Genomic DNA, 15,758 nt, shown 5'->3' with positions numbered 1-15,758 from the left:
TGTTTAGATCCTTAAGACCTGTTATTTCTGTGGCGCATTTGATGATGTATTTTCTGTCATTAGTACAGCAGATGAATAGAATTAAAATTTGTGTAAAAAAAAAAAAAATCTCTAGCTAGGAAAGGGAAACCTAGAAACTTTGTAGAAAACTTTATTCAACAATAAATAAACCGACTAACAATTAGTGGACCTAGTGTAGTTATTCTGCCTTCAAAAATTAATGAACAAGAAAAGGACAGTTAGATGCTAATCGATGTCCAGTACTAGATGCAGGTCTCGGATCTATGACAGTAATTAGGTAGCCTTAGCGTCTGCGGAGTAGCTGGGATTATTGCAGATTGTTGGATGGATTGAGTCAATAAGCATTAATATTCACCCGCATAATTGCCCTATTATGATACCCAACTTTGGACCAGCTTAAATGAGTTTGGGTTTGTATTCTAAAGTCAAACTCATCTTATAGCAATCTCAATAATATTAGTACAATTATCACGGCTTAAGAGACCAAGCCAGCTGAAAAAAAAAAAAGTTAACCTATATATTGATAGAATAAAGGATTTTTATTTTTTCAATTTTGGTTCTATTTAATGTGTATCAAATCTTCACCAGTGCTGTTTGAATTGCTATTTTTAGGTGTTTTTGTAGAAAAATGTATTATAGCGATTTGATGTATGTGAGGTAAAAAGATGATTAGAAAATGTATTCGTAAAAAACGTAAAAAATTTTTGGCGAGAACTAACAATCCAAACAAGGGATACTCGTAAAAACACAAAAATGATAGAAAAGATCTTCAGCCCCTAGTTAAGGCATGCACTTACATGTAGGCCGTCCCGTTTCGATTACTATCTTTTGGAGTTTTTATAGACAAATATACTGTATCGATTTGATGTATATAAAGTAAAAAAAATAATTAAAAAAAATATGTTCATAGAAAATGTAAAAAAGTTTTCATAGAAAATTTTTCCTCAATGCATGCCACTTAACAGTCAGAAAATATACTTAGAAATTTACTGATAAAAACACACAGCTTTCAAGAATACAGTTGTTCCTGCTCCTCATGGAGAACTGTGGAAATACTAAAATGTTGCAGACCCAGAAATTGCGGCCTAAATGGACATATTATACAACCATGACTTCTGCATAATCTTCAATATATGTATGACATAATGTAGTACTAAGAAAATTAAATTTTCCATTAGTACTACTAAACTATGTCCACTGTGATTTGTGAGTGTACTATAATTCTTGTTGCTATATAATAGTAGAATCATTAATTGATGATAACTACCTCGATCATTAGACATTACTCATGACTCTTCTCGTGTGTTGGAGTATGATATTGTATTATTGGATGGATGTTTGGAACTCAGCCTTTAGCCTTTTATCAACTTTCCCAGTACGAAATGTAGCAGAAGAAAATCGCATGCGGGCAGGCTCAGAAACACATATCAGCACAATCATTTTGCTTTCTTGCTACTCTTTCTGGTTTGGGTTTTTGGCATGCACATTACATATGCTGCTCTGAAAGGAGTGCAATTTTTCTATTAAAAAGAGTGAGCAACAAGCCCGGGCGTACGAAGTTCCACAAAAGACTCAGCCTACATTTAATTACATAAATGCAACTATAGATTATGGATTCATCTTGCGTGTATACAACGGTGCACAGGTCAATGAGAGTGAATGCATGTCACATTTGTAAAGTAAGAATTTAAAGAATCATCCGATGTATATATCGTCAGTGTAAAAAAAAAAAGAAATTTAATTTTTAAATTATACAGCAATATTATTAGTTTATTGATGTATTCTGCTAATAGGCGACTAACTGAAATCTTAGCGTAGACATTCTTACAGTAAAATTAATAAGACGGAACGGATGGATTGGATGATACAAGTTAGAGGGTGTAATTGAAAGTGAAATTGTGTTCAAGAACTCAGACTTGAGATATGAAACTTGAGTTAGCTCACAAGCTTGGCAGCTTTAGCTGGCAAAGATTAATAAATTCCACATTAGCATTCGGACTTTCTGAGCCCAGTTGCATTCCTGCTTGCAACAAGGGCTTCCAAGAATGCCGGATTTTGTTGGAACTCGTGCTGTTTGACCCTTTAAAATAAAGACAGACATTTTCTTTTTCTTAAATAGTGAGAAAGAGGCAGAGCTGTTAAGGAAAGGAGTGAGATGAATTTAGACTTACAAAAGCAAGAATAAAAAACACAGCCGGAAACTGGTCATAAGCCCATGGTATTTTGCATATTTTAGGTTAGTTTTTCATGCTGAGAATGAATTACCTGACTAAATGTCCAAGTCAGTAATGGGCCTTCTTTAAGACACTGTTCTCCTAATCGGATTTTGCCCAAATAATTTTATTTAATTTTGTTTGTAGTGCTTAATAACTCACAACTAATATGTTTCCTTTAGATGGTTTATTGTAGTTCACATAAATTGGGCTTGCTTATTTATAGCTAGTAAAAAGGAGAAACAAAATCCTTTGCCTGTTTAGACCGATTTGTATTTAATAAAGAATGTCATTTCTCTACAACACCTTAGAGCTGAGCCTATTTCTTTGCATGCGTATTAAATGATTGAATTCTCTCCCTTTGCATCTCAGTTTTGCCATTCCAATCAGGCGGCAAACGAGTCGAGCCGAATCGAGTTTTGACCTAATCGAACCAGATCTTCACTTAATTTTAGTAAACTCGAACTCGAGCTCGAATTCGACGAGCTGAAAATTTCAAGCTCGAACTCGAAAAAAATAAAAAATAATTATCTTATTTTTTAAAAAAATAAAAAATAATTATTTTATTTTATTTTTTAAAAAATTAAAATAAAATTTTTTTTCTTAATAAAATAATAAAATATTAAGGATATATATGTAATTTTACTATTAAAATAAAAAAATAATAATATATATATGTACTTAAAATAATATATATATATACTTAAAATAAAAAAATAAAAAAAAAATATATATATATATATATATCGCGAATTAAAAATATATATATATACTTAAAATAAAATATATATATATATATATATATATCGCGAGCTAACGAGCTAACGAGCTTAATATCTTGAGCTCGAGTTCGAGCTCGATTTCGACTCTAGCCGCTCACGAGTCTCGATTCATTTGCAGCCCTAATTCCAACACACACCAGTTTTTTCGCATAATCTTTAGTTAAAACCTAGCAACAGTGACTCCAAACTAGCAAGAACTTTGCAGCAGCAGCTATTAGCCCAAAAACCAACACATAAACAGAAGATAGAAAAAGCTTTAGCCCATGGAATTACATTCATTGGCTTATATCATCTAGTACACATATAAAAGATCATTTTTTCAGCTTAGGTAGATAGAATGTAAGCTGTCATACTTTACGTTCATGTTTATACATGTGTAGATATCTATTTACAGTTGTATCATTGAGAGGGTATTCCATTATTTGTAACAGAATCTTGCTCTGGATCTTCACAGACATTGCATCTGCAGAGGGGACATACCCTGATGAAGCACAACAGAGGAGCAATAGTGACTATTGGTGTACAGAAAACAATGAGCTTCAGGAGAAAGAATGTTGGTGGACTTACCTATTTATTTCTTTTAGCCATTTATCAATACAAGGCATATGGTATTCGTGTTTGCAGGGAAGAACCCTTAATTTGTCCCCTTCCTCGTACTCGGCCAAACAAATGTAGCACCTGTATTAACATGAGTGTTCTGTCACAGTAGAGAAGTAATCCATGGAATGGTAAGGTACCATGCTACAACTGCGAGTGTCAAGTTAGTTTTTTGAACAAAGAATTCACAAGCAACTTAGGATGCAGAAAACAATTGAATCTCTTGCATAGTAACATATAAGTCGAACTACAAAGCCTGTCATTAGAGAAGGGAAGTTATTTAGATGATCTCAACAGGTTCCCAACGAACCCGACAAAAGTATTTAATGGGCTAAAGTGAAAGTATAACCTAAGAGATTTCTGGACAATGCAATTTCAAACATTTTAGCTGCACCACAATTATATGAATAAATCCCCTGTTCATCTTTACTTTTCCCTGATTATGCATATATAAACAAAAGCCAGACACTGGTGCAGAAACCTGTCAACACAACCAGAGGACACATGGGCGAGCTACAACTGAAAATCTCTCGTGACAAAAATTTACTCCCTCTCCTTTTCTTTTCCATTGGTTGGTTAGCAATATCATTCTTGAAGCCCATGGTACACCTAACTCCCATGGTTTCTTCGTGCAAGAACAGTTAAATGAATGATAAACCCCATAATATCAATCTACATGTCAGCTGGCCTAAAACATGCTTTGCGCTAAAGGGAACGTAACTACACAAATAAAGCCTGCATAAGACACATACAGCATGAATTCTTTGCAAAATAAACCAAATTAATGCAAGTTGGATCCTCCATCCACTAACTTGAGCAGACTTACTGTGGTGTATCGCCTGGCCTGGTTGCAGTTGCGTCTACTTTTGTGTGATATTTGAGAGGAAATGAGTCTACAACCGACTCTGGAGCTGGGAGTGTAAGCATTGACAGTGAGAGTGATAATGGCTGCCGATGAATCTCATCCAAAACCTAGAGATCAGAGCAGATAATGTGCTCAACCTATTTACTTAATTGAATAATAATCAATGCAAGGAACTAGAGCACATTGAGACTAGAGAGGAATAAAATACATAATCTTCTGGTGTCCCTTGGACATGCAAATCCAGTTTTCAGTTTGTTTCTTGTGACTAGCATTTCCCAACAACTAAGGTAAATGACAAAAACAAAAGTGGTGTTACTTTTACATCACAGTCACAGGTCAAACACATATGATTTATGTTAAAAAACAATTAGCATTTAAATAAAATTCTCCATTTGTCTTTCCAAAATCACTAATATTATGTTAATCTATCTGTTACATATACTCTCAATGACAGAAAGCCACAACAGGTCCAGAAGCAAGCTGTTGATTGCTAAATTAGAAATGTTATCAATGCAGACGGAACCTTTTGAGATATTGAAAAGTAACCCTTGAGTTCAAGTTCGTTAGAGTTTTGAATCTTCTTTCAGATCAAGTTAACTCCAAGTACTCTTTGTCAAAACCAAGAACCAGGTAAAAAGTACCAAACACTAAAACTGTCAGAGACAAGGAGGGGCTAATCTCTAGAACAGGACACTCTCTGGATCACAAATTCATACAAATACTGAACAACATTGTCATCCTCAATCTCATAATTGCTTTATGTATCTGTCTATTGAATGCGATGGAAGCCCACTCTTTACTAAAATTTGTCTTCAAAATTGAACACTCAATAAGTTGAAAGAAATAAAATATGATCTAGAAAAATTATGAGTATAACATGGAACGATAAGTAGGTTTTATATTGACCATTTATCTTCTCTTCAAAATCACTGCAGCTAAAAAGTTTAATGATCTACCTCAAACAGAGCTTCAGCGAGCATGATAATTCGTGAAATACTTGCAAGAGTACCAGACTCTTCAGCTGAGAAGAATGAATCACAGGAGCATGTACCGTCAGGATGAAGACCAGATGCACAAAAATCAGTTCGTCGCCCTCCCTCACCATGGCCAAGAACTCTTTCTGAAATCTGTAGGTGAAGAAAGGTGTACTCTTTCAACTGAATAAAAGGTCAAATATATAATAATACAATTCAAAGGCTGTATATAAATAGTTTGAAGACAACTAGCATCTCCTTCTTCCTTCTTGCCTCAGCAGGACACGAGTCAGCACTACAGACACATGAAAGCATGTCTCCATGATGTGTACAAAATGCATATGAACTTAGCAATCTATGTCACTAGGAAAACTCTGTTCGAATCCAATAATAATGATGTCCAGAGATTACCAAAACCAGACTAGAATAGGCATGAAACATCTAATATATCAGCAAATGAAGTTCATGTATAAAAAACCAAAAATTATATAAAGGGAAAGTGAAACATGCAATACAAATTAGAGTCATACATCACACGTAATACATTTCAGCTACATAATTACATAAATATCCACCTAATGTACATGATTGTCAAAGGCAGTGTAAGCAAGGCTCCAAGCCAAAGGGACATATCAGAAACCTCACTTCCCTTAGATACCTTGGGTTTGAGGTGCATGAGGACCTCCTCTATATGGTTCGAGATGAAGATTATCAACTTATAAGAATGAATATTTTCCTAAATGACAATGACCAAGAGATAACAAAATCTAATTCCTGCTCTTCCACAATGCAAATTATGTATTTTCTTTAGAGGCTTAATATTTGCCCATCCTTTCGTTATGGTCACTTGTGCTCATCATGTTTCAATGTTGCAGGATACCATTTGCACTGTTACTACTTTAAATTTGTCCATGTTTACCTTATTTTCTAGCTAATTGCCTTTTTCCAAAATCAATGTTATCTTTTTCCCAACAAGCTTCTGGATTGTAAATGATACATTTAAGTGTTTTTGTGCTTGCTTCGATCAGGAAGGTGCATGATCTAAACACCAAGCAACATGACATAGGAATTTGCCTTTTGCCTTTGACAACCAGGATGAGTGAATTGCCATTTAACTCTTGGAAGTTATCCTTTTAAATCTTCAAAACATACAATCCTGCCAAAGAATTCTAAATACCGATATTAATTCAGGTTAGCAGCCTGATTCAGAATTGGAAACGAGAATAAATTTTCGATTTGATAATGTACTAATGGATTACGAGACAAGGCTAAAACAGAATCAATTGAACAACATGCTGATAGGCCAAAATGCATAAATTCATGAGCAAATCCCAATTCAATGACCAAGCACCAACTCTATCTGATGCGATAGCTTGGAATTCAGATATAATATTCCTTGATAAATTCTGAGACAAGTCATAAACTTTTCAACCAGCAAACAAGTATGCAATATGGGTTTCTGCATATCAAATTTTTTACAGATTAAATTCAGGAGGGAATGATAAATCACCTCAGATCTTAAGAGCCATCTTCGACCACTTCTGAAATTACTTCTAGCACCCAGGTAAACAGAATCATGAAATACACCATCATAATGGAGATCACCACTCAAATTAAGAAGCCATCTGTCCTCAGATCCTAGATCATCAGCAGGACCTGTGGCGAAAACTATGGTTGGGGAATCACTAATCCTGCTAAAACTTCGTCTTGATAAAGCTTCCCAATATAGCCTCCTATTGTTCCTTCTTGCTTGACTGCTACTTATTTCAGCAATGCTACTAGATAAAATATTGGAAGGGATACTCACCACATCAAGATGAAGCAAATCTCCTCTTCCAAGATCTTGCTCACTACCTGACATACGAAATCTTGAACTGGAAGGCGTGTCCATTTCAGCATTACTGTTACCAGACAGAAGAAGACTTCCTAAAGGATCAAGGGCAGAAGCAAGGGACCTAGAATCAGAAATCTCAGAACCCAGAACTGCAACCTCATGATTTTCAAAACAATTGCCATCTGGAGATGAATTTCTGCCCTCTTGAGCAACATTTCTCCCATGTTCATTTTCTGAAATGCTCACATTTGCAGGGATCACACTTTGAGATGCCTGTTTACAAGATATACTAGCATGTCACCTTACTCATATCTGGTAAATAGGAACAAAATATAGGAATTACCTGATTGGGAACTAAATCTGTATGGTTTGAATGACATGTCTGATGGCCACTAGCTTCTCTATCTGGCATAGCATATTCTAGAGAGGCATTCTGAGTAGTGGCATTGCTGCTTGATGGAGTTGCAGTCTCAAGTTCAGAACTTGTGTACCCAGCTTCTGAACCAAATATTGTAGAAGATTGTGCTATTGAATCCGAAAAACTATCAGGAGTCAGATTTTCCACAGAATTGATTGTTGGTGATCCCCTTGGATAATCATCAAACTGCAAGTGAAGATCGAGGGTTGTAATAATGCATCAATGTAAGTTAAAAAAAAAAAAAAGGGAAAGTAAAGTGGTAGTTTCATTTTCGATATCAACTGACTTCCCCAAGTACGTAGACAGAACCTGATTTCTAGGAGAATAAAAACAACAAGAACCACCAACATAATAAATCGTTCTATTAAAACTACTGTTTTATTATAAGTTCCGTTGTAATTAAGTCTGTGATGAAAACAAAACCATACAATGAAAACTTAAATCTCTAATAAACATGTTCTACACAATAGGGAACTCAACAACGACAACGATATCCAGCTGACCATCAACTAGAGACGCACCTAAATTCCATTGCCCCCTAAAAACACTCGGTTCACGTACAGGGCCAATCAAGTATTGCATTTACTGCCTCAAAAGGTGATGGCGCGAATTATAAATTTTTCCACTCATCTTTGGTAGAACCAAAATTGATGGAAGTTGTAGCAACAAAGTTTCCAAAATAAAAAAGAAGCAAATAACATGCTCAATCCAAATATGGATTATATTACTCTGTCTTTTATTTTGATGTGTTCATTCATGCTTACCAACTTCTACTTCTAATACCACAAACTGAAAAACACCCTCTGAATGATCAACAAGATGTGCAAATTTTACAGCCACAGGCCTTTCAGTAATCGATAATTAAACCAATATTTCCGCCCTAAATACAAACAGACACAAGACAAATGTAACAACCAGAGTCATCTCAAACATCACCATCAATATTAGTCTTTTAGTGAGGTCAACTCTCTCAAAGATTCATGAACAGAAACAACCAGAGTTAATTTTTTTCCCTATGCAGATATAGGGAAAAAAATTTTGTAGGCTATTTACAGAAGTTTTCCATATAGTACCTCAATTGGTAATCGAGAAGAAGAGGAACCACAGATGAGGAAAGATGGGAGCTTAAACTTGGTGCTCTTGAGTTTAGACCCTGGCCCAGATGGTTTTCTTGATGATGATGGTTCTGACGGCGGAGATATACGGCGACTGGCGCTTGAGCCCATGTTGAGTTTTGGAAAGAAAAAGGCAAATTCTTGAGGTAGAAGAAGAAGATGATGAAAATGGGTGGCAAGAGACTGCAGAGCTGAGAGTTGAGAAGAGAGAAAGAGAGCAAAAGCCAAAAAAGTGACGGTGAAGTAGACAAAGTCGTCGTCTGCTTTTACAATTTTTCTAGTCCTTTACTTGATACTGCTGCTAGTTACCAGTAATAATTGCAATTTTGGTCGTTTGTAGAGTAATACGACTGTATCAGAGTATTACTTGGATGTAGTTGTTGATCAGGAGCAAATGGTTTTCTTTTCCATTTTGTCAGCTATGTATAATAGTAGGTTCAATTTGCTTGCACCAATGAGCTAATAATTCACCTCTACTACAGATTTTATCCAAGAACACCAACAATAAAGAAATGTATAATATTTATGATCGTATATTTTACGTAAAATTTTTATTGCTGAAACCAAGTTTAATTTGTTAAAATTTTTTTCATAAAATAATTATATATTAGTAGTTATAATGCTTATGGATAATTATGTTGAAAACGTATGTTTAAATAATTAAAAGCAAAATAGTCATGAGTGGTTATATTAACGATGCGTGCAGGTAGTTAAGGTAAAAATAGTTTTCACAAGACCAAAAATAAAGGTTCATAAAATGACAATGAATGCTTATCTCAAACCTCTTTTCCCATCCTTTATATATAGAGTATGAATACAGATATATATTTTAGATAATACAACTTGTTAAAAGTGGAATTTCAAATATTGTAGAATTAACCTTAATTCAAAGAATATGACCAACAATAAATAGGGTTTGTTTGGAAGGAATTTTTGGAGATTTTTAAGTATTTTGTTTTCAACACCTTTGTTGTTTTTGTAACTCTTGCTTATTTTTTTATCACATATTTACATATATCACATTATAGAAAAGTCTATACCTATAAAAGTTTCCTTCTCCAAATAATCAACAATTTTAAAATGACTTAAAAATTTTTAACAAGATCCAAACATCATTTTCTAGTTTTAAATACTAAACTCAAAGAATTCCTACTTTTGTGGCTCTTTTTGCACCTTTACGTCTTGGACACTTGGTAATGGAGCTAATTTCCTTTATTTATCAAAATTTTCACTTTACTCCTTCTGTTGTTTTGGTTATATCAAATGATGCCAAGCTTGATCTTCTTGTTTGTGAAAAAACAAAACCCAGAAAAGAAAAAAAAAAAGAGTTAATTTTATATACATTAATAATGTGTGCAAGTAAATTATTATAGTCAGATGCATGTTATATAAGTAAAATTTGTATTTTAAATTCAAATTCAACAAATGTGTCATGCAGCTAAAACTGACAGCGTATGCATCGTTATTATACAGAAGATTAATCCGAGAAAACAGTGTGCTGATACATCCTGTAAACATTTTGAATGTCATGATGGTTATCAATTCTGATTTTATGTCCACAACTCAATTCAGACAAAGAGGAAGAAGAAAAATGTGGTAATAACATTTATGTAGTAATTATTGCTCCTAAAGAAATTGTGCACAATATACTCCGGTTCAATTTTGCCAATTAAAGTCATACAGATAACAAATACGCCATTATTTCTCTGTTGAAAAATCTCCCAAGTACTGCAAAAGAATAAAGAAGAAGAGGATCCAATTTTCCTACTCCACAGTCAGTCCACACTATACAATAAATAAGTAGTACTAATTTAGTGTCCTTTTATTTAAGCATTTAACCATACATAAAGAAGCCACGGGGGATTGGACAAATACGCCTCACCTAACCTATTGCGAATTGTGAAAGTGAAATTTTCCTTGAAACAAACAGTAGCGAACCAGACCGCGTCGCCTAATAGTAATAGTACTAGATTAATACTAGTTGATAATGATGTCTCTCTGTATTTGACCCCAGCCCAGCCAGCATGAGCATGGTTCAATTCAAGTTCAAGGTATCCATTCACATCATTATTATTGATTCTACTTTTTTTAATTAGTGCATTTGTAGGCTATGAAAGGCACTGAATCCTACTTATGATCACCAAATTCTCAACAAGCATGAGAAAAAGGGATGATCTGTATTTGAACAATTTATGGAGCCCACCACTTAATCCTTTGTTCTACTTGGAACATCACACAAGATGCTTACTTATCTCATGTGCAAATGTGCCCCTTTTTGTTTCAATGAGAGTGGAATGGATTAGAGCAAATCGTCTATGTTAAAAAGGGTTTCTTGCCCTACCAATGCCATTGAAGTTTTTGACATTATAAAATGAAGTTCATAAAACATGAGTAAAATTGGCAGTTGCTCATTTGCAGGAAATTCTAGGAAAAGAAGATTTAAGGCAAATATGCAGGTTTTGGAAAATTTTTGGCGGAGAAGAGAACACATAAAATAAAAGAAATATTTTGTAGAAAACGTTCAAGAAGTTAGAATTGCATGACTAAGTAAACTTTGGCAAAATCTTGCTGCTACTTCATAAGAAATTTAGCATTGCTGTTCATCAGAACAAAGTTAGCCCAACACAGTCTAAAACAATTTACTTTAAAAACTTTTCTTTCAAAGAAGCTTTAAGGTACTAGCCCGGGAACCGAAGGATGTTTATTAACCTTCAAGCAAGTATTACAGCAAGTGTAAGGCAAAAATACTTAAATGCAGAAGGCCAACTATCTGGAAATTCGTCAAAATTTTTCCAGATAATACCTTTTGACTAACACAGAAATAAGTTAAATGGACCCAATAATCCACCTTAGTTGCCGAATCCACGAGTACATCATTCCAAATCCACTGTATATAGAGATCATCATGAGAGGTAGGAAGGGAAGTTTATTTCCAAGAACTACAGGATGCAAGAACTGTCCGCATATCTCAACTACCACCATGCCCATCAGATAAGACTTCCCAAACCATCCAATGACAAAATCTGCATTCCTCACTACTGCACTACTATGAGATCTTTCATCCCCTTTAGGCACATATGCTCCAAAATACGAAGACAATCCGAACCACATAAGTGCAGCATGTAAAAGCAGTAGCAGTACTTTTATAGGATACTCTTGTGCTTCATATAAAAGAGGGAACAATGAATAGCAGGATACTGCAAATGAAGCAGCAGAGCAGTGTCAGTCTTCAACTATATCAAATCACAAAGAGAGAAAAGCTGAAACAAGAGTAAGATGTTGCAGGCAAGTTTGCTAGTTGCATTCGAACTGGATGAGCTGCTTGCTTCTATCCACCGGTACTGCAGGCAGATGAATCATGTCTAGGGGTTTTCAAGTTGTGCACAGACTTGTCTGTTTACACCATTGTCGGTGTTCTGATTCATAGTCCTATACCCACTTTTAGTTTGTTTGGAAAAAATTCAACATATACAAGGACAATTTTCTAAGTAATGTCATAGAAACTCAAAAACCACAATGGTGTTTCAGATGTTAAACACAAACTCCAAATCAATTTACTAACGTGCAATGTGTAAGCCTAGACAATCTGCCATGAAAGTGAAAAAGCAAGAAAGAGAAAAAGGAAAAAAAAAAAAAAAAGATTCCATTTCATTAATTTATAGTACTTCCATACTCCTCGTAATGCATCACACACCTATCAGAAAATAGAACGAAAAGTCCATCTGTCTTTTCCATTCAACAAAAGGGCCACGGCATGAGCCAGTAACAGTAGCTCTCATCAGAAGCCTAACACAATAAGATCCCACACCATATCGTTTCCCAGAAAAAGAAAATGCATTGTAGGTGTGTATTAGTATGCAAGGGCGTGGATTGAGTCCCCTCTTCCAATTAGTGTTTGAGCAAATGAAATTTCTCACATATAATCAAATTTAGAGCTGTGTTCTAAGAGCACAATTCCTCATGCACATAAACAAGCGAAGTTACATACCTATAGACAAAAAGAAGTAATGCTTTGCATCCTCAACACTTTTCAAGGCAATGATTGCAAGAGGGATCACAAAATGAAGTGATGCCTTCTCATGAACATGCCACCCAAACATAAAGCCACAAGAATAAGCATACGCCACCAATCTAGTAACTGCACTTGGTTTGGGATCTCTCCAGGCCTTTAAAAGACAAGGGGATATTGAAAGGAGGACCAGTACCAAACTAATCAATGGGGTGATCTGCAATTCATTATGTTAATAGACGCTATGTAAATCCAAAACTTGGCAGCTAAACATAGAAAATTGAAATGTTAAATTAATTACGGAAAAAGTGCGCAGCCAAATCATTCTCTACAAGCATAACCATGAAAACTATAGATCAAGAATTTGGAATGCATAAAAAATATTTCGCAGATAGTCCTCTAATTTCTAGGCCCATTGTGTATCTAATTGCAGGACAATGGAGAGATACTGCAAATTATTGGATTTTAGATCATTGTATATTAATTAACTGATCAGCTTGACAGGGAGAAACTGAAAGATATTTGGTTTAGTGCATGTATTATAAGACTTCTAATGGATTTACCGTAGGTAATACTGCAAAAGGTGAGGAGTCCCCCACTAGCCCACCAGTGAATGATGCTGTTGGTGCTTTGACGTGGAACCCCATTTTTACAAGCAAGAATGCAAGCAGTTTATCGAACATGATATAGAACACCCAGAAATTTGGAGCCCAATAAGCATGACAGAGTCCTCTCCCAAAAGGAAACATGCGCCGTAAAACTTGATGTATCTGCAAGGGCAATATTCACAATTCATCCCAGTTGTAAACATATGTGAGTATAACGCACATACCTAACAATTATGCTCCACAAGCCACATGTTAGATCAACAAACTAAAATTAGCAGTTAAACTTCAACTAATAGAAATAGAGCTTAAAACTTTTTAAATCATGTGAAACAGTTTCCTGACCATGCCTACAAACATATGTGTGAAATTGACAACCAACACAGGGACAGTACTAGCTTCCACGATGACCAAATAAAGCTCCTCTTACTTATTAACTTATGCCAAGAGCCTAAGACAAAGAAAACTAACAATGATCACCAAGTCATTAGCTCTTCGTCAAAATGGCCTTTAGCTTTAAAATATAGATGCCTAGGAAGAAAATTTAAGCTCAAATATTTCTATCAACCAAAGCATTACGTAGTTCAAAGCCCATACATCTTCACATAGTTTATATTCTCCAGAATGTGTAAATACAATAAGCAAAACAGACGTTCTACTGCGTAATTAAACTACAGAAAGTAGCATACTTGTAACAGTTTAGTTTCTTCAAAATTGCAACATAAACCAGGCTTCCATGCAAATACTCCTAAAACAACTGCCGAAACAGAAAAATTCAAGCCAAATTAAATCTCGTCAGAAGCAATACCTGCCCATTGTACACGAAAGGACCATAAGCTGCCGCGAAAACGGCCACAACCAGACTCCCCATCACCACCAATCTCCCAAACCCCTTAACCAATCCACCCCTGCAATAATGCCTCAACAAATACACAAAGTAAACCGGCGCGGCCACCGCAAACAAGTGCTTAAAACAAAGCAAAACCGCGAAAGCAAACCCTCCCAACAAGTCCTCCCCATTCTCCAATGCTGAAAGCGAAATCAAAAGCATCCCCAGCAAAAACCCATTATACTGAAAATGCAGATGGTCCACAATAATCAAACCGGGAGCCCAAACAGCCAAAACCCAGATGAGATATTTCTGTTTGGGGTCGAGTTTCCGAGTAATTCTGTAAATTCCGTAGAACAAAACAGCATCGGATAAGGTAACGGAGACTCGTTGGAAGAGGATGGTTAGGTGGGATTTAGAGTTGAGGCCGTCAGAGAGGTGGACGATGGTGGGGTCCAACATAGAGGCGAAGAAGGAGAGGAAGTATTCGAAGTAGGCGAAGAATGGTGGGTAGTCGAGGGTCCATGGGCTGGTCTCGTCGGAGTACCATTGGGAGAGAGGGAGGGAATGGGTAAGAGCTAGCCAGTTGCGGTGGACCTCGAAATCTGTGCTGTGATATGCCGGAATTAGTAGGAGTTTTATGCAGGTGGCGATCAGGGAGAACCAGAGGAAGTGGTAGAGCTGGTTTCCGCATGTTTTTGGAATTGAGGCAGCTGGGATCTGTTCGTTTTGGTTTTGGTTCTGGGTGGTGGAGTTGTGGTGGAGTTTGCGGTGGTTCATGGCTGTAGAAAGCGGGGAGTGGTGGTGGCGTCAGCCTTGCCGAGCGGAGATGTTAACGTTTCATCTGATGGAAGAATATCATGTTTGCCCGTCGAGTTTTGACATAATTAGAGAAAGCTCCCCTCTTCTTAACTAATTACACCTACACCCTTTATTTTTCAGATACTGAAACAAGTCCTCCAAAAAAACCTTTGTTAGGGAAAGTTATTTAACCAAAAAAGGAAAAAGAAAAAGAAAAAGACGAACAAAGGAACTTCTAAATTGACTGAACTCTTAAGCAAGTTTTGCAGAGAAATCCATCCACAGCAGTTAGACCGTATCACCAATTTTGTTAAATTCTTAAAATTTGCAGACTAGGGGACTGTGGCAATGCTAAGAGCCTACAAAAAAAAATAAAAAAATCATGCATATAATTTAAAGTATCTATTAGGTTAAATCTTCCATTAAGCTAGATAATAAAGCACCGTGCACAAATTAATCTGAGACTGCAAAGTTATTAAGTGTTCACCTTGCTTAATTGTACAGAGTCCTGAATGGGAAAAACAGTATACAATTGTAATCACAAATAATACAATGTTCAAAGCTGGTCGGTATTTCATTCAAGACCTTTAGTTCAAGCTGGTTCAATGTCGGGGAGGATACTGTAGATACAGCCAAATCATCACATCGACATTGAAATCTTAACATTCGACATTGAAACCTTAACATTTGAACGT

The 15,758-nt window shown here is 35.7% G+C and overlaps 2 protein-coding genes across 2 annotated transcripts; both read right to left on the bottom strand.

The window, feature by feature from the left end:
• Positions 1–3,256: 3,256 nt before the first annotated feature.
• Positions 3,257–9,076, bottom strand: LOC113732045 (uncharacterized). Its single transcript, XM_027257646.2, has 7 exons — positions 8,778–9,076; positions 7,630–7,890; positions 6,963–7,559; positions 5,435–5,605; positions 4,440–4,585; positions 3,584–3,694; positions 3,257–3,497 (listed from the first exon to the last, which is right to left on the bottom strand). The coding sequence occupies exons 1-7, from the start codon at positions 8,928–8,930 to the stop codon at positions 3,416–3,418; spliced, it is 1,521 nt and encodes a 506-aa protein (XP_027113447.1). The 5' UTR covers positions 8,931–9,076; the 3' UTR covers positions 3,257–3,415.
• Positions 9,077–11,457: 2,381 nt separating this feature from the next.
• LOC113732044 (dolichyl pyrophosphate Glc1Man9GlcNAc2 alpha-1,3-glucosyltransferase-like) lies at positions 11,458–15,125 on the bottom strand. Its single transcript, XM_027257645.2, has 4 exons — positions 14,242–15,125; positions 13,392–13,598; positions 12,808–13,045; positions 11,458–12,016 (listed from the first exon to the last, which is right to left on the bottom strand). Exons 1-4 carry the CDS (start codon positions 15,040–15,042, stop codon positions 11,646–11,648), a joined length of 1,617 nt encoding a protein of 538 aa, XP_027113446.1. The 5' UTR covers positions 15,043–15,125; the 3' UTR covers positions 11,458–11,645.
• Between the last annotated feature and the right edge of the window lie 633 nt (positions 15,126–15,758).

This window comes from Coffea arabica, chromosome 2e, assembly GCF_036785885.1.
Source record: "Coffea arabica cultivar ET-39 chromosome 2e, Coffea Arabica ET-39 HiFi, whole genome shotgun sequence".
NCBI classification, from domain to species: Eukaryota; Viridiplantae; Streptophyta; class Magnoliopsida; order Gentianales; family Rubiaceae; genus Coffea; species Coffea arabica.
Note: the sequence above shows the minus strand (reverse complement) of the source record. Positions and strands in the feature narration are given on the sequence as shown.